Here is a 26,861-nt window from a genome sequence, read left to right on the forward strand (position 1 = left end):
CACAGTTGCTTTCTAACTTTAGGTAATTTCCAAAACTCTGGTGGTAATCCATCCAACCCAGGAGCTTTTCCGTTTTTCATCGATTTAAGGGATGAATCAACCTCAGCTTGTGTGAGTTCTCCTGTTGGAATTTCTTGAAAGATGTCAAAAATCTTTTCAATAGGCTGATCAACTCCAACATTTGTGCTTTGATCGACGTTGAGGAGGTTGCAAAAATGGGTTTCCCAAACTTTTAAGGGGTCGTCTCCCTCAATGCATATAGTGTTGTTAGTCTTCTTGCCTGATAATTGCTTGACAAGATCCCATGCAGTCTTGATGGAGGAGGGGGCAGCAGGGGTGTCAAACATTCTGAGGATATCATTGATGCGATTCTCTTCTAGACTATTGTAGGCTCTACGGAGGATATCCTGTGTCGATTGAATTTGGTTCGTAGGTGGTTGCAAAGTAGCTTGTCGGGCAGCTATAACATCTGCATGATCACAGGTAGCTTTAGCAGGTCGTGGCTTTGGGGGGAGATGCTCACCCCCAACTTTATTTGCAATACTGACAAATGAAGAGTAGTTTTGCTCCTCTTCCGGAAGGCTTTCAAATTGTCTGGTAATACTGGAATCAATATTCAGAGCAAGTTCGCTATCGTTAACCAAGGCTTTCCAGTAGAGCTTCTTTTTCATAATTTTCCTAGTTACACGTAGGCTGAGTTTCACAAACATGGAGACGATCCGATGATCACTCCCTACCGGGTTGGATGTCGAGAAGGCTTGGCAATCTCTAACACTGTTTCGCCATCTTTTACGATATAAACAAAAATCAATCTGCGACAGGACATTTTTTGGAGAACGATATGTCCAAAGTTTTCTGGCTGATTTGCGAAATGACAGGTTTCCAACGATTAGGTTGTGCTGTTCAACAAAAGCATGCAACAGCTGACCATTACGATTCATGGATTTATGCAGTGAAAAACCATTGTTCAACTGAGCATTGAAATCTCCTCCTAATATAAGCATATAGTGTTGTGGGATAGATTCAACAACGTTATTTAGCTTTGCATAGAACTCTGCAGCTACTTCTTCCGGTAGACTGTTATGAGGTGCATAGCAGGATACAATGACAGTTTTTGGATTCCCTTTGAAAGTAGCAGCTATTATGTGGCTATCATATTTATATCATATTTCTGGGGTAGTCATGGCCTAATGGTTAGAGAAACAGCTTTGGGACCAAAAGGTTGCTGGTTCGATTCCCCAGACTAGCAGGATTGACTTAAGTGCCCTTGAGCAAAGCACCTAACCCCCAACTGCTCTGGTAAGAGTGGTGGCATACCTTGTGTCTGATTATTAGCCAAAGAAAAACTGATGATGTGATCATCAGTTTGGGCATTGAACCTGACCAACTGAATATTTCTTAACTGACTTGAGAAGCGGTAGCAACTTCCTCTGGATACAGAAACCAACACCCCCAATTGCGGCACCACAAACATTTCTAGTGGCACTTTCGATTATGTTCATTATGTCTTATATTGAATATTGTTAGTTTTTTCTTTTTTATCAGACATCTAATTTTTTAGGTTTGTTTACCTGACATGTTTCGACGTACGACTGTCGTCTTCCTCAGAGTGTCACCGGATGTTATTGGTGATGCATCTTTTATCAGCTGATGTTTCCGAAGGCGTGGCCTTCCTGTCTGGATTGACAGGTCGGTCACGCCTTCTACTGTCAGTTCGTCCCCTGCAAGATGGCACTCCAGGTATGGGAGAGCATGTATGCTCCCTCATCTCGGTTGATGGTCCTCGGACTTTGCTTACGGATCTCTATGGCCTCCCTGATCCAGCGCTGATGTTTATTATCTTCTGTGCGGATGACTTTGGCATTCCCCCAGTCCATAATATGATTTTCCCTTTTGCAGTGATCTGTTATGGCTGACTTATAATTTTCCTGTTGTGCCTTTTCTTTTATTGTTTGGGTTTGTCTTGTAGCTGTCTCCTTTTCGCACTCTTTCTTATGTTCATTTTTTCTTGTGTTGAAACTCCTTCCTGTCTCCCCAATGTAAGTTTTATTGCATAATTGACATGGAATCTCATATATGGTGTTGCATCTGTTGTCCGGATGTATTCTGTCTTTGGGATGAACCAGGATCTGACGGAGTGTTGTGTGTGGTTTGACAGGTGTGTTAATGTTGTATTTCCTCATTGCTCTTTGAATGCGTTCCGTTATTCCTCTGATGTATGGTAATGTCACTACTCCCCTGTGTTCTTGTTTGTTGGTTTGTTTTTTCTCTTTCTTCTGTGTTTTATTGTTTTTGACCTGTTCCGCCCCTTTGGATATTGCCCATTGTGGATATTGACATGCCTTCAGTGCGTGTTGTATATGTTGTTCTTCCTGTTCTTTGTCCTGTGCATCTGTAATTATTGCTGCGCGTTCATGTAATGTTCTAACTACGGATATTTTGTGCATTATGGGGTGTTCGGAAGTCCAGTTTAAATATTGGTTGGTGTGTGTGGGTTTCCTGTGTACTTTTATTTTGATGTCCCCCTCTTCTGTGTGATGTATTTTTAAGTCCAAAAATGCTATTGACTGCTCCGTTTCCTCTTCATGTGTGAATTTTATATTGCCGGTATTGTCTATAGTATTGAGATGGTCGGTAAGTTGTTGAGTGTGTCCCCTCTTTACTTTTTCCAATATGTCGTCCACATACCGTTTCCAGAGTGTTGGTCTGTATTCCGCTGGTATTGTAGTGAGTGCTTTCTGCTCCAGGTCTTCCATGAAAAAGCTGCACATTATGGCTGATAGTGGGTCTCCCATGGCAAAACCTTCCTTTTGTCTGTAAATTGTGTTCCTGAACTGAAAGTATGTGGATGTGGCGATGAATTGAAGGAGTTGCGTAATGTCTTGTACAGTAAGGTTTGTGCATTTCTTGAGCGTCCTATCTGTTTTTAATTTGTCTTGTACTACCTGTATGGTGGCTTCCGTGGGTGTTCTGGTGAAAAGAGATATGACATCGTGTGAAATGAAAACTTCGTCTTGTTGCACTTTTATGTTTTTTAGTTCTTCTGCCAGTTGTTTTGAGTTTTTGCAGTGTTGGTCTGTGAGTCCTAGTAATGGTTTAATTATTTCGGTAAGTGCTTTTGATAAGTTGTATGTCACTGAACCAATGCTATCTACTATGGGGCGTAATGGTGTTCCTGGTTTGTGTATTTTTGGTGTACCGTAAATCCTGGGGATGACATTGGCTGTGGGTACTAAATGATTATATGCCTGTTTATCTATTTTATTTTCATCGAGTAGTGGTTTGAGTAATGCTTTAAGTTTCTTTTTCTTGTCTTCTGTTGGGTCTTTTCTTAATATCTCGAAGGCATGGTCACAGAGTAATTCCATCATTTTGTGTTCATATTCTTTGGTGTCCATGATAACTACTGTTCTGCCTTTATCTGCTGGGAGGATTGTGATGTCTTTATTTTTTGCTAACGTTCTCATGGCTTTGGCTTCCTGTTTTGTGATGTTACTGGGTGGTGGTTTGGCCGTTTTCAATATACCAGCTATTGCGTTTCTTAGTGCTGCTTTTTGTCCCTGATCCTGTATTTTCTCACATGCTAATTCAGTTGCCAGAATGAATTCATCGTGTGGTATGTTGTTCGGTGTGACAGCGTAGTTGAGTCCTTTTCCTAGTATACTGCGTTCTGCTTGTGAGAGTTTGTACCTTGATATGTTGTGGATCCATTTGTCGTTGATGTGTGCGTGCTCCGGTTCTGCCTTCTTTTTCTGTGCAATGAGTCTGTCCAGTTTTCGGATTTGTCGGGTTTTTGTCTCTGTGAATTCCTGCTCATGTATGTCTGCCAAGTGTCTGTGTATTGCTATTTCTATTTCCTTGTTTTGGGGAAACCAGCGTTTGAAAGTTTCCATCTCCCTATGTAGTTCGCTGTTGATATTATTGAGTTTGTCAGTTGTGCACCGTATCCGTTCTTTTACCAGAGTCATCCGCACTTTCCTGATCATCTTTTCCGCGTTTCTGGTTGGAATCGGGTTCTTGATGTTCAGGCTGGCCGGTACGACTTCCTCATCCCGGCAGCGCAGATTGAATCTCAGGTGATTCCTGTATCATGCCCGTTTTCGCGTCAATCTTTCAAGGCGGCGAAACTCCTTGATGCTTTCATCTCCATAACTTATTCTTAATCTTTCGATTACGTTCATTATGTCTTATATTGAATATTGTTAGTTTTTTCTTTTTTATCAGACATCTAATTTTTTAGGTTTGTTTACCTGACATGTTTCGACGTACGACTGTCATCTTCCTCAGAGTGTCACCGGATGTTATTGGTGACGCATCTTTTATCAGCTGATGTTTCCGAAGGCGTGGCCTTCCTGTCTGGATTGACAGGTCGGTCACGCCTTCTACTGTCAGTAACACACCTGTCAAACCACACACAACACTCCGTCAGATCCTGGTTCATCCCAAAGACAGAATACATCCAGACAACAGATGCAACACCATATATGAGATTCCATGTCAATTATGCAATAAAACTTACATTGGGGAGACAGGAAGGAGTTTCAACACAAGAAAAAATGAACATAAAAAAGAGTGCGAAAAGGAGACAGCTACAAGACAAACCCAAACAATAAAAGAAAAGGCACAACAGGAAAATTATAAGTCAGCCATAACAGATCACTGCAAAAGGGAAAATCATATTATGGACTGGGGGAATGCCAGAGTCATCCGCACAGAAGATAATAAACATCAGCGCTGGATCAGGGAGGCCATAGAGATCCGTAAGCAAAGTCCGAGGACCATCAACCGAGATGAGGGAGCATACATGCTCTCCCATACCTGGAGTGCCATCTTGCAGGGGACGAACTGACAGTAGAAGGCGTGACCGACCTGTCAATCCAGACAGGAAGGCCATGCCTTTGGAAACATCAGCTGATAAAAGATGCGTCACCAATAACATCCGGTGACACTCTGAGGAAGACGACAGTCGTACGTCGAAACATGTCAGGTAAACAAACCTAAAAAATTAGATGCCTGATAAAAAAGAAAAAACTAACAATATTTCTAGTGGCAGACGAAGAGAATAGTGTGGTTGAACCAAGGTTACATGTGATGATGTCAGGATCACTTTCGGAGTGAACTTGGTGATGTTCCTGGATACAAGTCACTGATATGTTTTGATCTTTCATGAGCTTGTCTAGCTCAACACGTGATGATGTGGTACGAAGAGTTCTACAATTCAAGGTAGAAACTATATATGAAGAAGTTGGTCGAGAAAAGCCCCCTTTCAGTTTCAGACGATCGGTATTCGGCCTTTCCGGGGACTTTAAGCGCGAATCGTCATATGATGCTGGTGGAGCATTGTCTGACTGTATGAGAGCTGGAGAATCAAGGGCTTTAACCTTGGAGCTGTTAATTGACTTTATCATAACATTTTCGATTGGCTTCCGACAGGACAGATAATATGTGGCTCGCCACACCTGCATATAGCAGTAATTCCCTGACTGAACTATTGGACCCTGGCCGTTGACTGTACAGTTCTTCCGCCCAGCGACATGTGCCCTCCACCGTTGTCTCAAGTTGAGATCCTCCGCTGGAGAGCCATACTGCCTTGCTGCCCCGCAAGGCAGGTACCATAGCCCCGTTAGCCATCACAGGTTCAACATCAGCCTGTCCGCCATGGGAGGCCCTACCAGACTACTTGACTTGTGGTCCCAGCCATCCACGATTTAGGCCTGACATGGGTGCTAGTCTTTTGTCCGACGGTATAGCCTGATGAGGCAATCCTGGTCTGTTGTCACTCCCACACCGACTATGAGGAGGGGTTGGGTTTTGAGGGAGTAAAGCCTAGCCTTTGAGCAGCAAAAATGGGACGAGGATCTCCAGTTTGTCAACAAATGCATGAGAAAATTATTGAAATGTTTAAAAACAATGTTCCTCAAAGAAATTAAGGGATTTGGATATTTCACCCTCTACGGTGCATAATATCATTAAACAATTCAAGGAATCTATAGGAATTTTGGTGTGTAAAGGGCAAGGGCTCAAGCCTAAGCTGAACACCTGTATCTCTGATCCCTCAGATGGCACTGTAGCTGACAGAACCGCATGGGCTCAGGATTACTTTGGCAAATCTTTATCAAGTTCTACAATACAGAGTTACATCCACAAAATACCAGTAAAAACTTTACTGTGCGAAAAGGAAGCCTTATGTTAACTATGTCCAGAAGCACCATTGACTTCTCTGGGCTCAGAGGCATCTGGGATGGACCATTACACAGTGGAAACATGTATTGTGGTCAGACGAATCAGTATTCCATGTCTTTTTTGTAAGAAGTGGAAACAATGTGCTCCGAACCAAAGACGAAAAGGACCATCCAGACTGTTACCAGGAACAAGTCCAAAAGCCAGGGTGTGTCATGGTATGGGGTTGTGTCAGTGCCCTTGGCAAAGGTAACTTACACTTCTGTGATGGAGCATTAATGCAGAAAAGTACATTGAGATTTTGGAGTAACATATGCTGCCTTCAAGACGACATCTTTTCCAGGGATATTTCAACAAGACAATGCAAAACCACATTCTGCACACATTACAAAGGCATGGCTGTGGAAGAAGAGGGTGTCTGTCCCCTCTGTCCCCAAAAGAGAATGTGTGGAGAATTTTGAAATGAAAAATATAACAACAACGATGACCCCGTACTGTTGCACACCTTAAGACCTGTTTGCAGGAAAAATGGGACAAAATAACACCTGAAACACTTCATCACTTGGTGTCTTTAATCTCTAAATGTTTTGTAAGTGTTGTGAGAAGGAATGGCAACATTATAAGGGGGCAGTTGGACGGGTCGCAGGAATGGGGGTCTTTCATTAATAATATTATTATTAGTGTTGTTGTTATTAATAACTGCTCAGACTTGCAGAAGAAAGGATAACACCCGGCACTGACAATTCAACCAAATACAAAGTCTTTATTCAATTTCCGTGTATTGAATAAGTGTATGTGTGTGTGAGAGAGCAGAGAGAGAGAGATTATGACTGGTGTTGTTTATTGTAAGTGTTTGTTGCCTTTTTGGAGTCCTTCATCATTTGTGTTGTTGGCTCCCACTTAAAACAGTTCGGCTCAAGTCCAGCCATTTTCAGGGTCATGATAGAGGCCAATGTCCCGTCCAGAGACAAGCTGTTTCGGGTTGAGGTTTTGTTCAGACTGACCATTGAAAATACCCTCTCGGCATCAGCATTTGAATGAGGAAGCACCAAAACCAAGGTTGTTATCTTTGATAACCTCCCAAATTGGTTCAAGCCAGTCACCTTTGAAAAAGGAACCAAGGGCCTCTATTACTTAAATGTTTTCCTTTTATCTTAATAATGAGCAAGTCATGTTGTGTGCAAAAAATTTCTTACTTTGTTCTTTTTTGAGGACATTCTTTCCCAAAACTCCTCAACGTCAAAGGATGTTGGATCCTGTAATCTGTAATAGTTGGACTTTCCTCTTCCCTATATCTTCCCCTGGAGTCACACAGTTTCTATATTATGAACAATAAAAACTTAATCTTTCACAAACGGGTCTTTCATAACTGCTGACAAATAAAAAAAAAAAAAGTCTTCACTCTTACTGGTATTCACATGCTGCTTTAAACACACGTTAGTGTCGCTGTTATTATTACTGACCAGCGCCTGTTATTGCCTGTGAACAAGTGGAGCTGCTCGCCAGAGGATCATTTAAAAAGTTACAATACTTGGCTCACCTCCTGTAAAACCTTACCATGTCCATGCTAATTATCTGGGCAACATTCTCTAATAGCAGTCAAGTTGTCATTTCTTGTGTCAAACAAGTTGTGAATTTGTTGTAACATTAAAACAGGATATGACTTCCTCTGGTCTCTGTGCTGCCCGGGGCTCATCCTCATGGTGTCCACTGAACAAAATTTTCAGAAGATGGTTGTAGCAGAATCACGTGAACAATTCCCGGGATAACAATGCTTTTTTCATTGGTTGTTGCGTTATCGACCCAGATACAATAGTGCTTCTGATTGACTATTGTGTAGCCCCGCCCCTTTCCTTTTTTTGATTGGCTGGTAAGTGGCAGGCTCATGGGAGACGCGCTTGTTTCCTGCCGTTTCCATAGCGATAGCGGCGTGCCAGAGAAATTTATATTATAATTTTTTTCACCATGAGAAATACAATGTGTGGCGGGAGTGCGTGACAAAAGACCGAAAAGCGTGACTGTCACGCTCAATGCGTGAGACTTGAGAGCCCTGCCCACATACAGTATTATGGGCTTTTTTTTAGGTAGATTCGTGTCAAAATCCCAATTAAATCCATTTCTTCTCCAGGTTGCAACACTACAAAATGTTAAAGGGGTGGATACTTATTCAAGCCACTGTATTGACTCTATTTGAGGTAATGTCAGTATGAACCTCCAACAATGAAATGTGTTTCTAGGTCAGTGAACGTGACACTGATTTCACCCAGAATCTACATACCACTGTGGTGTGGCTGCAGTAATATCTGTTCGACTTCAATGTTTAATCCACAAGCCAGAATTTGTTAGGTGACCCAGAATCATCCGGTCATGGTTTGTAATTATCTTTAGGTTAGTTCTTTGTTATTTGTTAGACACACCCTCATTGTAAAACATGTCTAGAAAACTGTGAAATGCAAATAACAGGCTGTGCAGCCATTTGGTATTGAGGCTTTGTTCTCACACACTAATAAGCGTTAAATATGTGCTATTTAAAAAAAAAAAACATGTGGGAGAAAAGCATCATTGCTACCGTGTGTGTGTGTGTGTGTGTGTGTGTGTGTGTGTGTGTGTGTGTGTGTGTAAAAATTCATAAGCCTTTTAGGGATGCTTCCTATCCAAATGCTGATCTGAAAAAGGTGTATGTTTTCCATGTGTAATGACTGTAAAATGAAATGTGTCTTTCCAGTGCTGTGTCAATATCATTGTTTAACTAGTATATCATGCCAACCCATATCTCACTCATGCGTTGGTGGGTTTGCTGAAGAAACAAGAAGAAGAGAAGCTGTACTAAGCCTGCATTCCTGAGCCATACTTATACACACTTAACACTTTTAGTGCCTACCTTTGTCCTCTCCTCCAATAAAACACCAAATAAAGACACCTCCTTGTGTAAGTACAAGGCGATCTCCAACTGCCCTTGGAGACAAGTACTAAATCAGCTGGGAAAGATCGTGTCAGGTTTGCTGGCTTTTTGTGTCCTGCTGTGGAGAGCTGACCTTAACCCTGACTTTGTATTAGTTTAGTAGAAGTGTTAAAAAAAACTGATTTGGTTCCATGAAGGTTGACAAAAGTGGCAGCTAATGAGGGAGGAAGCAAAAGGTCATGTCATAAACAGCCGGATCCTAGTGCAAACATCACGTGTTCTGTAAGGTTTGTCTATTGTAATGGCACATAAGCCAATTGAGAGTTTTCCCACCAGCCACAGAAATTTCTTGCTGAAACCCTAGGCTGTGTGTGTGAAGTATTTCTTTCAGTCTCTTGTTTTTCCTTGTGCTGGACTGGCTATAGAAATGGGGAGATGAAAAGGGGAATGAACAAGCTGTTTTCTTTTATAGACTTCATACATTGATGACAAAATATTCCAACAGTTTTAATGATTCTTAATTTCCCAAGGGACCTTGGTCAAACAGTGTGCCTACTTCCCAAAGTGATCCTAATCTGGGACCCTGTGGACCCAGGTGTCACTTGCTTTCCATGTCTAGACAGACATCTGTCCAGAAAGTAAGGTTAAGGATGCAGTTAAGCTGATCTTGCTCTGTAACAGGGTTCAAGGCTTAGTCAAGGGCGTTCCACTTTCCCCTCACACAGCATTTCTAAGCTAATGCTACCTGAGGGTAGCATTCTTTCTAATGGAGGAACTGCAGCCATCTCCACATTTCTGATTGCATGTCTAGACTTGGACTTGAATATATAAGAAGAGACACATTGAGCTCAGAGGGCACATGGATGCACGTCAGAGTTTATCTAGAGGACAGGGCTGTCCATGTCATATTTGTGTTCCTGTGGCTGACATGTCAAAGAAAGCAAGGGTCCTCCCTTGCTTTCTTTGATATGTCAGCCACAGGCACACAAATATGACATGGACAGTGAAAAAAAAATTAACCAGTATAATCATATAATCATTTTATATTTCCAAATAAGCTGCCAGCTTATACAAGACCGTTTCACCCCCACATTTAAACACAATAAAATTGGGGAAGACCATAAGAGAGGACTTGTATATAGTATATATGAGTAGGAACGATAGTTTCTCTTGTAGTATTATCTACTGTTCTGTGTGCTATTACTGTATGTAGTCTGCACTTGATAGCGTCCTCTCTAGAAGAGGAAGAAGGATGGTTTCTTTTAGCTCTAAAGAAGCTTTCTTTAAGAAGAGCACTTTGAATACTAAGTCATTTAACATTTTCCTGTTCAATCCTAACTGTAAATCATGAATATAACTGGAACTCCATTGGTATTTCATTCATCATATTCATGATTTCAATACCATTTCAATTTTCATTTGAATGCCACCAAAAGGCTTATGATTTTAATCAAATCTTTGTAGATACCTGATTATTCTTGATATGGCCTAAACAAGACAAGTGCTACAGTGTGCTTAATTGAACACTCCAGTTTATTCACTTACAGTATTTCATAAAATAACATGCAGTTATGAGTGGATTGAGGTGTGTGTGTGTGTGTGTGTGTGTGTGTGTTTGCTTTTACAATGAAGTAGTCAGTCACAGTTAAGAGGAAGTGTTGGCTCTTGGTGTAATAGAGGACACTCGCTTCTGCTTGACTGCACTATTTTGGTGAGAGTGTCTGAAACTCTATGCTGGACCTACATGTTGGCGCATATAAATAGCTCTGCTTGAACAGGCTATGGGTCTGTTTACATTGAGAGTATGATTCCAGCAAAAGATGATGGACTTTCTGAATGATTTCTATTGATCCAAGCCAAACACTCTGAGATCTAGAGGACCCATGGCTTGGACTTTGGTCTTCTGCCTGTCTTGAGATTATATTTATCTGAAATTTGACTGTTGTGCTTGGGATGTGGGGCTTCTCCAAACCAAATGCCAATACATTCTTCCTCTTTATGCTCTCTCTCTCTCTCTCTCTCTCTCTCTCTCTCGCTCTCTCTCTGTCTCCCCTATCCCTCTCCTTTTATTCCTGGACCTCTATTTTGCCTCCCTTCACCATTTCCTCTCTACCCTTTCACAGTGATCCTTATTTGCTATGGATCAGCAGCACGATTCATTCAACAGCCACTCCAACCACTGCAACTCGGCCAATGCCATGGCAAACTCCCTTGCTGGAATGACTATCAACGACCATCACCATGGGGAGCAGTTGGAGAATGGCGTCAGTCCAATGAAAGGTGAGGTGACTACTGGGAAGTTTTTCCAAGCTGACCAAATGCAGTTCTATGACTATGCAGTTCATTGCACATAACTCATTGAGGGTCTGCTGACTAGTCCTTGTGTTAGGATCCTAACAAGAGAATGTAGGGAATGGATCAAGTCCAAACATCTTATTAAAATCTAAAATATATTCTGTTCATATTTATAATTCAACAAAACAATATTTAAAAGCAAATCCATCATAGAGATATTTGAGAAATCTTTGTCATTATCTCGTAAAGGCAGTCATTTGATTGACTCAGCATAGTGCTTGGCATTTGGACCTTACTGTATATCTGTTTGAACTACAAACTAGTGCTAAATAAAGGGAAAGGACAAATGTAATTGTCTCTGAAGGGGACATTGCCATAAGTAAGCTGCCAAAATAACAGATGAATCAAATCTGACAGTCAAGTCTATTCCTAATCAGAGTTCATTGTGCCTGCATGGGGTAATAGTGACATTGTCATGATTGTTGAAATCCTATCTTGGATAAAGTGTGAAAAATAAAGTGACATGCTGTGGTGATTAAGGTGATTAAAAGTGTTTAATAAAGTAATTAGGCTTCATTAATGAACTTGGCAGATATAGCATTACTGCTCAATCGTATTGCTACACAAAAATTTCCATTATAAACCTGCCAAAATGCATATGAATACATTTTAAATGGCATTGAAATACAGTTCAGATTATAATCTCTATCTTGTTTTACTTTCTTTTGGTTTTCTGTATTTGGGATTATAATGTCCAGAGCTTTCATAGGACTATCTATTAATTCTTATCTTCGTGTTGCAGTACAGCTGGTGTGGCAGTGGCTTTCTGATGAAGTCTTTTGTATTAATCTCTTTACATAAAGACAACAAGGCCATGCCTGGCAGGGCCCTCAATCCCGGTTTTGCAGCTGTACACTCTGTTCTGTAATCCTGGCATCTGGGTCAGACTCCTCTTTGAACTCAGTACTAGTGTAGTATGTGGTACTGATTCAATCCTGCTATACTATAAACAGATGTTTGTGTTTGTGTGGGGGTGTGTCATTTGACTTTTTTAAAAACAGACAGTATCATGGCTGCTTCTCAGTCCAGTAAAAACAAGCTATCAGAATTTTCACCTCGTCTCGTCTCGTCTTCTTCCGCTTTATCCGGGACCGGGTCGTGGAGGCAGCAGTCTAAGCATGGAAGCCCAAACTTCCCTTTCCCCAGACACCTCGGCCAGCCCCTCGGGAAGAACACCGAGGCGTTCCCAGGCCAGCCGAGAGACATAGTCCCCTCCAGCATGTCCTGGGTCTTCCCCGGGGCCTCCTCCCGGGGGACATGCCTGGAACACCTCCCCAGAGAGGCGTCCAGGAGGCATCCGAAAGAGATGCCCGAGCCACCTCAGCTGATTCCTCTCGATGTGGAGGAGCAGCGGCTCTACTCCGAGCTCCTCCCGAGTGACTGTGCTTCTCACCCTATCTCTAAGGGAGCGCCCAGCCACCCTGCAAAGGAAACTCATTTCGGCCACTTGTATCCGCGATCTTGTTCTTTCGGTCATTACCCAAAGCTCATGACCATAGGTGAGAGTCGGAACATAGATCGACCAGTAAATTGAGAGCTTCGCCTTTTGGCTCAGCTCCTTCTTCACCACGACGGACCGGTAAAGCGACCGCATCACCACGGAGGCTGCACCAATCCGCCTGTTGATCTCACGCTCCATCCTTCCCTCACTCGTGAACAAGATCCCGAGATACTTAAACTCCTCCACTTGAGGCAGGACTTTTCCACCAACCTGAAGAGGGCAAGCCACCCTTTTCCCATCGAGAACCATGGCCTCGGACTTGGAGGTGCTGATTCTCATCCCAGCCACTTCACACTTGACTGCAAACTGCCCCAGTGCATGCTGGAGGTCCTGGTTTGAAGAAGCCAACAGGACAACATCATCCGCAAAAAGCAGAGATGAAATCCTGTGGTTCCCAAACAGGATTCCTTCCGGCCCCTGGCTGCGCCTAGAAATTCTGTCCATAAAAATTATGAACAGAACCGGTGACAAAGGGCAGCCCTGCCGGAGTCCAACATGCACTGGGAACAGGTCTGACTTACTGCCGGCAATGCGAACCAGACTCTTGCTCCGTTCGTACAGGGACCGGACAGCCCTTAGCAAAGGGCCCCGAACCCCATACTCCCGAAGCACCCCCCACAGAATACCACGGGGGACACGGTCGAATGCCTTCTCCAGATCCACAAAGCACATGTGGACTGGTTGGGCAAACTCCCATGAACCCTCGAGCACCCTATGAAGGGTATAGAGCTGGTCCAGTGTTCCGCGACCAGGACAAAAACCGCATTGTTCCTCCTGGATCCGAGGTTCGACTATCGGTCGAATTCTCCTCTCCAGTACCCTGGAGTAAACCTTCCCTGGGAGGCTGAGAAGTGTGATTCCCCTATAATTGGAGCACACTCTCCGGTCCCCTTTCTTAAAAAGAGGGACCACCACCCCAGTCTGCCACTCCAGAGGCACTGTCCCCGACCGCCACGCGATGTTGCAGAGGCGTTTCAACCAAGACAGCCCCACAACATCCAGAGACTTGAGATACTCAGGGCGGATCTCATCCACCCCTGGTGCCTTGCCACCGAGGAGCTTGCAAACCACCTCAGTGACTTCGGCTTGGGTAATGGACGAGTCCACCTGAGTCATCAGCCTCAGTCTCCTCAATGGAAGACATGATGGTGGGATTGAGGAGATCCTCAAAGTATTCCTTCCACCGCCCGACAATGTCCCCAGTCGAGGTCAACAGCTCCCCACCCGCACTGTAAACAGTGTTGGCAGAGTACTGCTTCCCCCTCCTGAGGCGCCGGACAGTTTGCCAGAATTTCTTCGAGGCTGACCGATAGTCCTTCTCCATGGCCTCCCCGAACTCCTCCCAGTTCCGAGTTTTTGCCTCCACAACTGCCCGAGCTGCAGCACGCCTGGCCTGCCGATACCCGTCAGCTGCCTCAGGAGTCCTGGAGGTCAACATGGCCCGATAGGACTCCTTCTTCAGCTTGACGGCATCCCTTACTTCCGGTGTCCACCACTGGGTTTGGGGATTGTCGCCATGACAGGCACCGGAGACCTTGCGGCCACAGCTCTGAACAGCCACGTCCACAATGGAGGTAGAGAACATAGTCCACTCAGACTCAATGTCCCCCATCTCCCCTGGAAGCTGGGAAAAGCTCTCCCGGAGGTGGGAGTTAAAGACCTCCCCAACAGAGTGCTCGGCCAGACGTTCCCAGCAGACCCTCACCATACGTTTGGGCCTGCCAGGTCTGCCCAGCTTCCTCCTCCGCCAGCGGATCCAACTCACCACCAGGTGGTGATCAGTTGACAGCTCAGCCCCTCTCTTCACCCGAGTGTCCAAGACATAGGGCCGGAGATCAGATGAAACGACAACAAAGTCTATCATCGACCTCCGACCTAAGGTGTCCTGGTGCCACGTGCACTTATGGACACCCCTATGCCCGAACATGGTGTTTGTTATGGACAAACCGTGACTAGCACAGAAGTCCAATAACAAAACACCACTCGGGTTCAGATCGGGGAGGCCGTTCCTCCCAACCACGCCCCTCCAGGTGTCACTGTCGTCGCCCACGTGAGCATTGAAGTCCCCCAGTAGCACAATGGAGTCCCCAGTCTGAGCACCCCTCAGTACCTCTCCCAGGGACTCCAAGAAGGCCGGATACTCTACACTACTATTCGGCCCGTAGGCACAAACAACAGCAAGAGCCCTCTCCCCAATCCGAAGGCGCAGAGAGGCGACCCTCTCGTTCACTGGGGTAAACTCCAACACATGGTGGCTGAGCTGGGGAGCTATAAGGAAGCCCACACCAGCCCGACGCTGCTCACCATGGGCGACTCCAGAGAAGTGGAGAGTCCAGCCCCTCTCGAGGAGCTGGGTTCCAGAGCCCAAGCTGTGCGTGGAGGTGAGCCCGACTATCTCTAGCCGGTACCTCTCAACCTCCCGCACAAGCTCAGGCTCTTTCCCCCCCAGCGAAGTGACATTCCATGTCCCAACAGCTAGCCGCTGTGTCCGGGGATCAGGTCGTCGAGGCCCCTGCCTTCGACTGCCACCCAATCCACACTGCACCAGCCCCCTACTGCTACCTCTGTGGGTGGTGAACCCACAGAAGCTCAGGCCCACGTCACCTCTTCGGGCTGAGCCCAGCCGGGCCCCATGGGCAAAGGCCCGGCCACCAAACGCTCGCATGCGAGCCCCAACCCCGGGCTTGGCTCCAGGGTGGGGCCCCGGCTGCGCCATACTGGGCGATGTCTCGGTCCTTGGTTGTTGCTCCATTAGGGGGTTTGGTGAACTGCTCTTGGTCTGGCCTGTCACCTAGGACCTGTCTGCCTTGGGAAACCCTGACAGGGGCATAATGCCCCCGACAACATAGCTCCTAGGATCATTCAAGCACACAAACCCCTCCACCACAATAAGGTGGCAGTTCTAGGAGGGGATAATTTTCACCATTCCAGCAAATTCTATGGCCCTACTATTTCTAGTTCATGTTGATTGTAAATTAAAGATGCTGCCTGCAAAGTTGAATTCTGAGCAAAATATTCTGTTTCTATTGCTGTTGGAGTGTTGAGATGTTTTGCTGCTGCATACACCGTGTATCTTATGTGTAAATGGTTTGCAGAGATAAAATGTGCCCTGCATTTTACGATTCTGGAGATTGCTAAAACAAGTGAGCAGCAATATAACATGACCACCATGGGGTGTGTTTGACCTACTTTTAACCAAAACAAGTTGGCATGGGCAAATATGGCAGACTCCACTCTCCTGCCAATTAAAAACCAGCAGAAAATAAAAAGAAAGCCTGCTTAGTGAGTGCAACTGCAAGACAGACCAAGGTTAGATGACCTCATTTTTTTGGACAGATAACTAAATTATTCTCATTTGTGCTTAGCTATCTTAGGCTGAGAATACATAAGCTCGACTCCATGGTATCAAGGAAGGAGTTATACACCTAATGTTTTTGATCTTTTCCTTTGGCAAGGAAAAACTCCCTCAGACGACATGAGGAAGACTCAAAAGGGAATCCATCCTCATTTGGGTGATAACAGATAGTGTGATTATAAATAACTTGCTTCTTTAACTGTGTCCTATGTAGTCACAAAGTAAAACTGTATAACCAGGAAATTCATTATAGTTTTAACATAAAATCTGTTTTGTTGAACTTATAAACTGTTCATTGAAGGAAACTTGAGTGCAAAACTGTTCATGACAACTGCAGTCCTAAAGTGAGCAAGTTAACTTCAGTCCTCAGCCATAAATGTACTACAGTAAGTGTCCAGAGCCATCTTCCAAGTGCGACTTTTGACTGTCCATATGGTGCCATCCTCCACAGGAGCAATGTGATGAGATTCCAACCAGATGTAGGCCATCAGGATGGATGAGGCAGGCCCGAGGAGTGGAAGAAGTCAGCATCTCAGTCTCAGGATCGACATTAACTCAGAGAGACAGACAGGGGGGTGTACACACAGGTTGTTAGGTATACCTAATGTCACCTAATGAGTAAGAACAGTATACATTTTGTGCTGAGTGCAAGCAGGGACTCCGGCAAAACTAACTATGACAGCATAATTAAAAGGGGAGAGCCAGAAGGTAACACAGTCATGAGGGCACCCTGTGACATAAAGCAGCCAGCCACTACACCGTCAACAAACTCAAATGAGCGAGTGAATAAGGGGCTGACAGCATCCATACACCCCAGTTTACCAAAACACTGTATGCCTGAGGACCCTCCAGATCTACACCTTTACCTCATAAACACCATTAACAAAAAGCCTGATTAAACAGATATGTTTTCAGCCTAGACTTAAATGCTGACACTGTGTCTGAGTCCTGAACACTACTTGGAAGGCTGTTCCATAACTATGGGGCTTTGTAAGAAAAGGCTCTGCCCCCTAATGTAGCCTTCACTATACAAGGTACCAGCAGATAGCCTGTACCTTTTGATCTAAGTAGGCGTGGCAGGTCATAAAGAACCAGAAGTTCACTCAGGTACTGTGGTGCGAGACCATTCAGTGCTTTAAAGATCAATCATAGTATTTTATAATTAATACGAAATTGGATTGGGAGCCAATGCAGTGTGGATAAGACAGGGGTGATGTGGTCATGTCTTCTAGCTTTAGTAAGGACACTTGCTGCTGCATTTTGAACTAACTGGAGCTTGTTTATGCACTTATTGGAACATCCAGACAGTAAGGCATTACAATAATCCAACCTAGCAGTAACAAAAGCATGAACTAATTTTTCTGTGTCATGTAGTGACATGTAGATTTCTTATCTTAGCACTATTTCTGAGATGAAAGCAAGCTATCTGGGTAATGTTATCAATATGAGTTTTAAATGACAGACTGGAGTAAATGATCACCCCAAGGTCTTTAACTGCTGCACGTGAAGAAACAGAAAGGCTATCTGTTACTGTGTAATCAGAAAACCTACGTCTAGCTGCATGTGGTCCGAGTACAAGTCTTGATAGAATTAAGCAGAAGGAAGTTAATAAACATCCAGTGTGTAATGTATTTTACACATTCCTCAATTCTATTCAGCTGGTGTCTCTCATCTGGTTTTGCTGAAACATACAACTGTGTGTCATCAGTATAACAGTGGAAACTATTATCATGCTTACGAATAATATCACCCAGACGTAACATATATAAAGAAAAAAGCAGTGGGCATAAGACAGAACCTTGTGGAAGACCAAACTTTATCTCAGTATGTCTAGAAAAATCGCCATTTACATCAACATACTGATAGCGATCAGTTAAATAAGACCTGAGCCAGGAGAGGGCTGTTCCCTTAACTCCCACAACACTTTCTAATCTATCCAGGAGAATGGACTGATCAGTGGTGTCAAAGGCTGCACTGAGGTCAAGCAATACAATCAGGGAGACAGGTGCCAACAGTATCCCAATCAGATGTCAACAGTATCACAATCAGATCCCTGATCAGATGCCAACAGTAGGTTGTTTACTACTTTAATCAGTGCTGTCTCTGTGCTATGATAAGGTCTAAATCCTGATTGACATATTTCATGGACGTTATTCCTATGTAAATATGAGCATAACTGCTGTGCCACAACTTTTTCTAAGATCTTGGAGATAAAGGGGAGGTTTGATATTGGCCAATAATTGGATAGCTGACAAGGGTCGAGGTCAGGTTTTTTAATCAGGGGCAGAGGTGGGTAGAGTAGCCGAAAATTGTACTCAAGTAAGAGTATTGTTACTTTAGAATAATATTACTCAAGTAAAAGTAAAAAGTAGTCGTCCAATTAATTACTTGAGTAAGAGTAAAAAGTACTAAGTGAAAAAGTACTGAGTAACTGCTGAGTAACTTCTTTGTTTATTGATCAGGATGTCATAACAGGCAGAGATTTCATATATATTTCACACAAACTGTGTGTGTGTAGTTCTGTGTATTAACAATAACAACAAGAAGCTCAAGGCAGTCTGCACATAAACCATAACAGTGTGTGTGTGTGTGTGCGTGCGCGCGCGCGCATGTTCACTCCATGAAGTGACTGTTCAGCTTTAACAGCAGCTGGCTCTCAATTTTGCACTGTGAAGCTGTGACCTTTTAGCCGTGAACAGGTGAAAACAATAATAAATTAAATATTAATTAATTAAATCTTTACAAAGTAACATAATAACAAAACAATGGGTAGAGGTTACAAAGAAAAAGAAGAAAAAGGCAGTCTGCACATAAACCATAACACTGTGTGTGTGCGCGCGCATGTTCACTCCGTGAAGTGACTGTTCAGCTTTAACAGCAGCTGAACATCACACGTAATATCTCCTCGTACGAAAAAGACTGGAAATAATCCTGTAAGATGTGATCAATGATGTTAATCCTTTCATCTCCCAAAAAGTTGTTTACTGGCTCCATCTCGCAGAGGAGTTAGCAAGTGGAAGTAACAAGCAAAAAGGTTGCTAACTAGCTGCCAGTGCCCAGCTTGGCTGGGTGGTGGTGGGGATTGCTAGCAAGCGGTCAAGCTAACAAGCTAATGCCCTTCCTTTTGTGAACAAGCACTTGTAGACAAATAAAAAAACAAATCTCACAGAAAAAAAAACATCTAAGGTCTTCACAAATCTGTCTAATCCACAACAAATACAGTAGCTTGAAAAACGGAGATTTCACAAACGATATGTTACGCGTTTTGTTATTTAGCAAGGTTTCACCAGTCTTCCATTCCCAGTTTTTGACCAGAGCCGTGTACAACTGTAACGCTATTGAGGAGCTGACATTAGGCAAACAACCTTATTTTCATGAGCATTTTTTGGTTTCACATCAATAAAAAGTGATTGTTAGGAAGATTTTTTTGTAGTTTTATTTCTTGGTTCTCTAGTGTGTGTGTGTGTGTGTGTTATCTTGCCGTCTGAGGCCGCAGTGCGTCAATACATTTCCACAAAACAATGTATTTTACAGTTATTTATGATGTTACAACAGGGCTAACATCTGCCTATGAAGACAGCCAAAAGCACATAGCCTACTTACCGCAATGTGTTTCCTCAAATTTGACGTTGAGTTTTTATAAGCTGAAACGTCCACTGGTTTGGGGAGACACATGTGACACCGCATAACATAACTATTATTTTTTGTTGTTTGGAGAGTGAACATGGTTTGTATGTGTGGCCAGGGATGTGCCTCTTCAGCTTGATGAGAAACGCTGGCCACTGTCTCTGCCATTTTTCTTCTGCTTCCATGCTCTTTTCCACCTGGACTGATCTTGCCGCGGGAATTTTGTGTGCAGGCGCGCGCGGCGGCTTGGCTCTGTTTGATTAGTGAAACGGAGTTAAACCATAGCTCCTCCCACTATGGCTCTGGCTGCTACATTTGATCGGTGAGATGCTGTCATGTGACAGAGCCTCTGCTGGAAGTCTTGACAAAACATAAACAAACAGACCACGCATCGCACGGATCAATAAAAATAAAGTAGCGAGTAATGAGCAGAATATAGCCCAATGTAACGGAGTAAAAGTACCGCTTCTTCTTCACAAATATACTCAAGTAAAAGTAAAAAGTATGCTGCATTAAAACTACTCTTACAAGTACAATTCATCCAAAAAGTTACTCAAGTAAATGTAACGGAGTAAATGTAGCGCGTTACTACCCACCTCTGATCAGGGGTTTGATAACTGCTTGTTTAAAGGATTTGGGTACATAGCCTATTCTAAGGGAAGAATTTATTATTTTTTAGAAGTGGTTCAATTGCTTCTGGTATTATCTGTTTGAAGAGTCATGTAGGTAAGGGATCTAGTACACAAGTTGAAGATTTCAATGTGGAGATTAATGAAATTAGTTTGATTTCTCTAAGGGGAATAAAACATTCTAATTGCTGATCTGAAACAGTTATATTGTTAACTACAGGGTTACTTAAATTGTCTGGCCTTAAATTAGTAGTTTTAATTTTTTGTTGGATATTTTCAGTTTTGTTATTGGAAAAATTTATGAAGTCGTTGCTACTCCATATTGCAGGTGTGCATGTGTCTATAGTGGTCTTTTTCCTAGCTAATTTTGCTACAGTATTAAATAGGAATCTAGGATTATTTTTGTTTTATTTTGTTAGGATGGAGAGATATGTTGATCTAGAAGTACTAAGAGCTTTTCTATGGACCCTTTTCAGTCACGTGACCTTCGTAAACGCGACCGCCATTTTGGACATGTAGTGGACTTCGGCTCAAATCGGTTTGAATGCGAGGAAGGCGACAAACATAAAAGAAAAAGGAGCGAGATGCAGAAAACTGTATTTACTAGTTTACTGTAATTATGATCTGGCAGCTATTTACACCGGATCCAGTGTAAATAGCTGCCGGAGCCAACATCCGGCCGGGCCGCGAGCGAGCGCGTTGGCTCCGCGGCCGCTGGCTCCGGCCGGGCCGCGAGCAAGCGCGCTCCGGAACCTCGGACGTTGGCTCCGGCGGCTATTTACACTGGATCCGGTGTAAATAGCTGCCAGATCATAATTACAGTAAACTAGAATGGAATGTTAACAGCAATGTAATGCCTTTTCTGGCTAATTTTATTCGTCTTACCTCCAACAAAGTGGTCACTACACAAGCGTTGGTATGCCGCTATCCATCTTCTCCGTCGGTCAGCATCTACCGGGATCCGATAAAATGATAACCCTTGCCTTGTTTGTTGATGGTTACTACATCCAGGTGCACAACAACATAGTGGCATGATGGAAGTCTTGCTGAAAATAAACACTTTCTTTGCTGCCGTTCCTCAATGCTGGCTGTGGTAAACTACTGGTAGTACACATCCAAAATGGCGGCCGCGTTTGTCATGACATCACGTGAAAAGGGTCCATATTCAGGAAGCTCTCTTTCCATGCTAATTTGAATGCTACTGTTAGGACTGGGACTGTTTTGGCCTCTAGAGGCCGCTGTTATTTCCTTATCTTGTCATGTTTGTTTTGGCCTCTAGAGGCCGCCACTGTTTCTGTGTTTTGTGTTTTTGTTTTGACAGCCATGTGCCTTTGTTTCGGCAGCGCATTGATATCTGAGCTCTGTATCAATGCGCTGCCAAAGCGCGCAGAAGGTGTTAGTACGCCTGTCATTATAGTGCAGACTTTTCATAGCATAGAAAATCGCTACGTTTCAATTTGTGTAACTGAACTTATTTCATATCACTGGTCATATAAACCTATGTAAACAGGAAAAACGTGGAAGAGTTTGGTCACATCTAACTACAGCCCCCAAAAATACAGTTGGCCATGCTGAGCCTAGCTACATTGCTAACAGGAGTGACAGCGCGTCTGACTGTGTCTGACTAACTGGGAGGTCGCGCAAAGCTCGGATAGGTACGGAGCAGCTCGTCTCAATTCAGATAAGAGCATATTTCATTATGGAAATACGGTGGACTGTTCCTTTAAAGTGCAAGTGTAATCGTTATCCCAGGGTGCTATTTTTATGCCATCACCACCGTAAGGTGCAAGAGGCATTATGTCTTCCAGTTGTCTGTCTGTCCGTCCGTCCGTGTGTGCGTCCGTCCCGAAACCTTGTGAACACGATATTTCAAAGGCTAATGAAAGGAATTTCACCAAACTTTCACCATTTGTGTGCTTTGGGACAAACATGAACTGATTAGATTTTGAGATCAAAAGGTCTAAGGTCAAGGTCACTGTGAGGTCAAATGTCTGTCCGAAAATCTTGTGAACACAATATCTAACAAAGGCAAATGAAAGGAATTTCACCAAACTTTCACCATTTGTGCATTTGGGGACAAAGATAAACTGATTAGATTTTGAGATCAAAAGGTCTATGGTCAAGGTCACTGTGAGGTCAAATGTCTGTCCGAAAACCCTGTGAACACAATATCTCCAAGGCTGATACAAGTAATTTCACCAGGTCAAGATTACTGTGAGGTCAAATGTCCATCCCCAAATCACAACTTAATAAGGCGTGTCGTCTACTGGGCGGAGGCATCCCCATTGATGCCGTTGGCGTCGAGTTCTATCTAGTTTTCCTCTCTAATAATTTTCCTTTGAAGCAGAGCTACATTATCTAACATATAGTGGAATGTTGACGCTAAACATTCCACTATCAAGTTCTGTGGGGGCTGACAGTGATCCAATCAAAGTTGATAACTCTGGAAGCTTATTTATAAAACTCTGTGCAGTAGTTGCCATGAATGTATGTTTAATACAGTAGTGTGGTGAGGTGCATATATTATTGCTCTGACATATTTTGAATGAGATGAGATAATGATCTGAGATAACTTCAGACTGTGGAAGTGTGACTATATTTTCTGTATTTAACCCGAATGTTACTATTAGATCGAGAGTGTGACCACCATTATGGGTAGGTCCTATGACATTCTGATTAACCCTTACTGCATCTAAAATGGACACAAATGCTGTTTTCAGAGGATCTTCAGGGTTATCAAACTGAACATTAAAATCTCCAACAACTAAAGCTTTGTCTAAGGAAATGACCAGGTCTGAGACAAAATCCACAAATTCAGAAAGAAACTCAGAATATGGCCCTGGGGGCCTGTAAATAATAAGTAAAGGTATTGACTGGATAGACTTATTTTTCGAGACTACATACATTATATTAGTATGAAGAACTTCAAATGTATTAAATTTATAACCGGGTGTTACACCTAGATAATCATTATAAATAACTGCGACGCCTTTTGTTTAGCTCGGGGAACAGACACAGTCTCGATGTAGTGGACCCTGAGTGATGACTCTGTGCAGCTGGCAGACAGTTGGTTTAGCCTATTCGTCTGCTCCCTGGCCTTGGCTCTGGATTGTCATAAGTTAACTAGAGCTGGTCTGAGACTATGAGCTATGCCGCAAGAAATGAGAGCAGCGCCTTCCTGAGTGGGATGGATACCATCCCACCCTAACAGGCTAGCAGTGCCCTCAAAATTAGTCCAATTATATATAAAGCCCACACTGTTTTCAGAGCACCACCTGGACAACCAGCATTTCAGCGACCATAACCTGCTGTAAACTACATCGCCAGGCCACATTGGTATCTTGCCAGAGCATACTACAGCATTGCCTTTGCTATTTTAAACAGCTCTACAAAGTTACTCTTAGTAACCTCAGACTGATGAAGGCGTATATCATTAGCTCCTACATGGATAACTATTTTAAGAACCTGTGCTTGCCTAGGACCCAAAGATTACCTGCTACGTCCAGTGACCTGGCTCCTGGTATACACCTGACTAAAGTTGCTGGTGCCCCAAAGGCCTCATTAGTTTCACGTGACATATGATAGAGTCTCCTATAACCAGAGCTCTTTCAGGTTTTTCAGCAGGTGCATCACTGAGGAGAACAAACCTGTTTGGCGCATGAAGCAGAGAGGAGCGGTGCTCCTGTGGGTGAGCTTTGGCTCTAGATTTATGCAGCCGAGTCGTCACCCATTTGCCCTGCTCTGAGGGCTCTAATGCCAGATTTGGGGGATTGCTAACTCCACCTTGGGCATTCAGACTTTCCCCTGCAGAAACTGCACTGTTGTCATTCTCACTATCCTTCTCTAAAGTCTGGATACACACCTCCAAAGCGGCAACCTTTTCCTTTAGAGAACTAACTAATCTACACTTATCACAAATAAAGCTAATCACTAGCAACGGAGGAAGAATGAGTAAACATCCTGCACTCAGCACACTGAACAAGCTGAAGGTGTGCCATGATCAATGGATTCATGTAGCTTAAAGATCTGTTGATATTAAAGCATATCTGATGTGGATGGCCTCCACTTCCAATCTTTGCACAGGAGGTAAAAACTTCCGGTCTTGGTGTTCTGTTGATATGAACAAGCTGAATTATTTCTGATTTATAAAGAGCAGCAGTGAGAGTGCACAGAGCACAGGTTCACACTCACTTTGTTTCTCATCCACATGATATTGTTCTTTTGGGACATAGGAAAATGCCAGGCACAATAAGATTTTGAAAATTTCAGATAACTTTGCAGCCAGCACCTTTAAATCACTAAGCAATATGAACATGAACTTGGTGTAGTGGGTGTTTTCCCATAACAGCTTCAAGTCTGGATCTAAAATTTTAATTTATCCCTAATGAGTGAGCCAGAGGTGAAGTTGGCAAGGAAAAACTCCCTGATCCAACAAGAGGAAGAAACCTTGAGAGGAACCAGAATCAAAAGGGAACCTATCCTCATCTGGGTGGCACCGGATAGTGCGATTATAAATCATTTCCTTTCAATAACTGTATACTATAAAGTCAAGCCATGCTAAGTGTAATAAATGGAACTTGAGTATGAGCATCAATATAATTTTAAATTGATTTTCTTCAGATAAAAGGGACTTCAGTCCCTTGTAGCTGAACTTCTCTTGCATCTTGTATATCTTGTAACTGAAGTTATCAAATGTCACTGATAAAGACTTGAGTGTAAACTTAGTGTAAATTTATACCACAAGTCTGCTCCTGTAGGCTTCTAATAATTTATTGAGTGCTAAGATCTAAAATGGCTGCAGATGTCAGTTTAGCTTTTTAAGGTAGGCCTGACCACTTCAGAACAGAACTGCTGACTGTTGACACTGAGAGCAAAAAAATAAAACATGGAAAGACAAACAGAGTGATGCAGTCATGGTACTGACTGACAGCCTTTTGCATATGTGCCAGCCCAATGAACAATAGCCTCCCTTGTGTTACACACATTCAAACGCTGCAAGTACTGCTGTAATGTTCTCTTTTCACCCTATTCATGACCTTCATTTAGCCTAGATTTCCCCAGTCTACAGCCCTCGCTAATGTGTAACCCCCACACCCCCACCCCCCTTACCTTCCACCGCATGCTGCCCACAAGGTGGAAAAACTGTTGCATGTGTCAGAGTGGTGAATTAGCTGGGGATCACATTGAAAAAAAAATGAAGCGGCACAGCATAACACATTGTTCGGACAATAATAATTTGATAAAGTTATATCTCATTCCTAAGTGATGTGACACATTAACATTCCACACAACAATGAAAAAGACTTGGAAAAATGGATACCAGTAATAGAGTTTTCTTAGTAGTTTTGGGACTGGAGGATGAGGAAAGTAAAAGAGAGAGAGAGAGAGAGAGAGAGAGAGGAATATTACCGGTTTGATCGGTCAAAATGTCTGAAACATTCCTAGGATACATTAAACAGCACGGTGGTGTAGTGGTTAGCACGGTCGCCTCACAGCAAGAAGGTTCTGGGTTCGAACCCAGCAGCCTTTCTGTGTGGAGTTTGCATGTTCTCCCCATGTCTGCGTGGGTTTCCTCCAGGTGCTCCGGTTTCCCCCACAGTCCAAAGACATGCGGTTAGGTTAATATGGGATGGCCTTGGGCTGAGGTGCCCTTGAGTGAGGCACCTAACTCCCAACTGCTCCCCGGGCGCTGTTAGCATGGCTGCCCACTGCTCTGGGTATGTGTGTGTGCTCATTGCTCGCATGTGTGTGTTCACTGCTTCAGGTGGGTTAAATGCAGAGAGGAAATTTCACAAGTGTGTGATGAATAAAGTTGTGCTTTCTTTCTTTAAACTGATATTGATGAGCATTGTGTTACACTCAGAAAGTTGAATCAAGTTCAACTTGAACCAACATTCAGTTCATACATCACTAGTGTAACACTAGTGGTGTAAACTGTTCTGCTGCAGAACCGTAGCAAACAGTAGAAAATATGTTGCTTCTGCTGGTGCTACTGCTAGTCAGTGTGATCACTGATTAATGCTAAGGTCTCACATAACTGGAATCACTTCACGGTAGATGCTGGTAGACGATTTTGGGCCTTCTGGGGATCAACTGGCACATATTCTGGGCCCTTCCATCGGAATATATGAGAGCTGGGGAGCTACCTTTACAATTGGGAGGGCGTGATTTCCATCCATGGAAAGTTTTGTCATGTTGAAATTTGCTGTGAGTCAAACGCCAGATGAATTTGTCCCTTACAACCATGAAGGCATCCGTGAGCATCCTTGAGGCATATGTGAGGCCTACGTGGGCTACCGGGGGTTACCATAG

General features: G+C 43.5%; 1 protein-coding gene across 6 annotated transcripts in view; it reads left to right on the top strand.

The window, feature by feature from the left end:
- The window catches only part of mapta (microtubule-associated protein tau a), a 158,571-nt gene that overhangs the window by 21,928 nt on the left and 109,782 nt on the right, over positions 1 to 26,861 (top strand). For all 6 annotated transcript variants that reach the window (XM_060939388.1, XM_060939392.1, XM_060939387.1 and 3 more), the window contains exon 2: positions 11,206 to 11,362. In XM_060939388.1, coding sequence (XP_060795371.1) covers positions 11,221 to 11,362 — 142 coding nt within the window. In that variant the 5' untranslated portion in view covers positions 11,206 to 11,220. The remainder of the gene's footprint in view (positions 1 to 11,205; positions 11,363 to 26,861) is intronic.

This window comes from Neoarius graeffei, chromosome 14 (genome assembly GCF_027579695.1).
Source record: "Neoarius graeffei isolate fNeoGra1 chromosome 14, fNeoGra1.pri, whole genome shotgun sequence".
Lineage (NCBI taxonomy): Eukaryota > Metazoa > Chordata > Actinopteri > Siluriformes > Ariidae > Neoarius > Neoarius graeffei.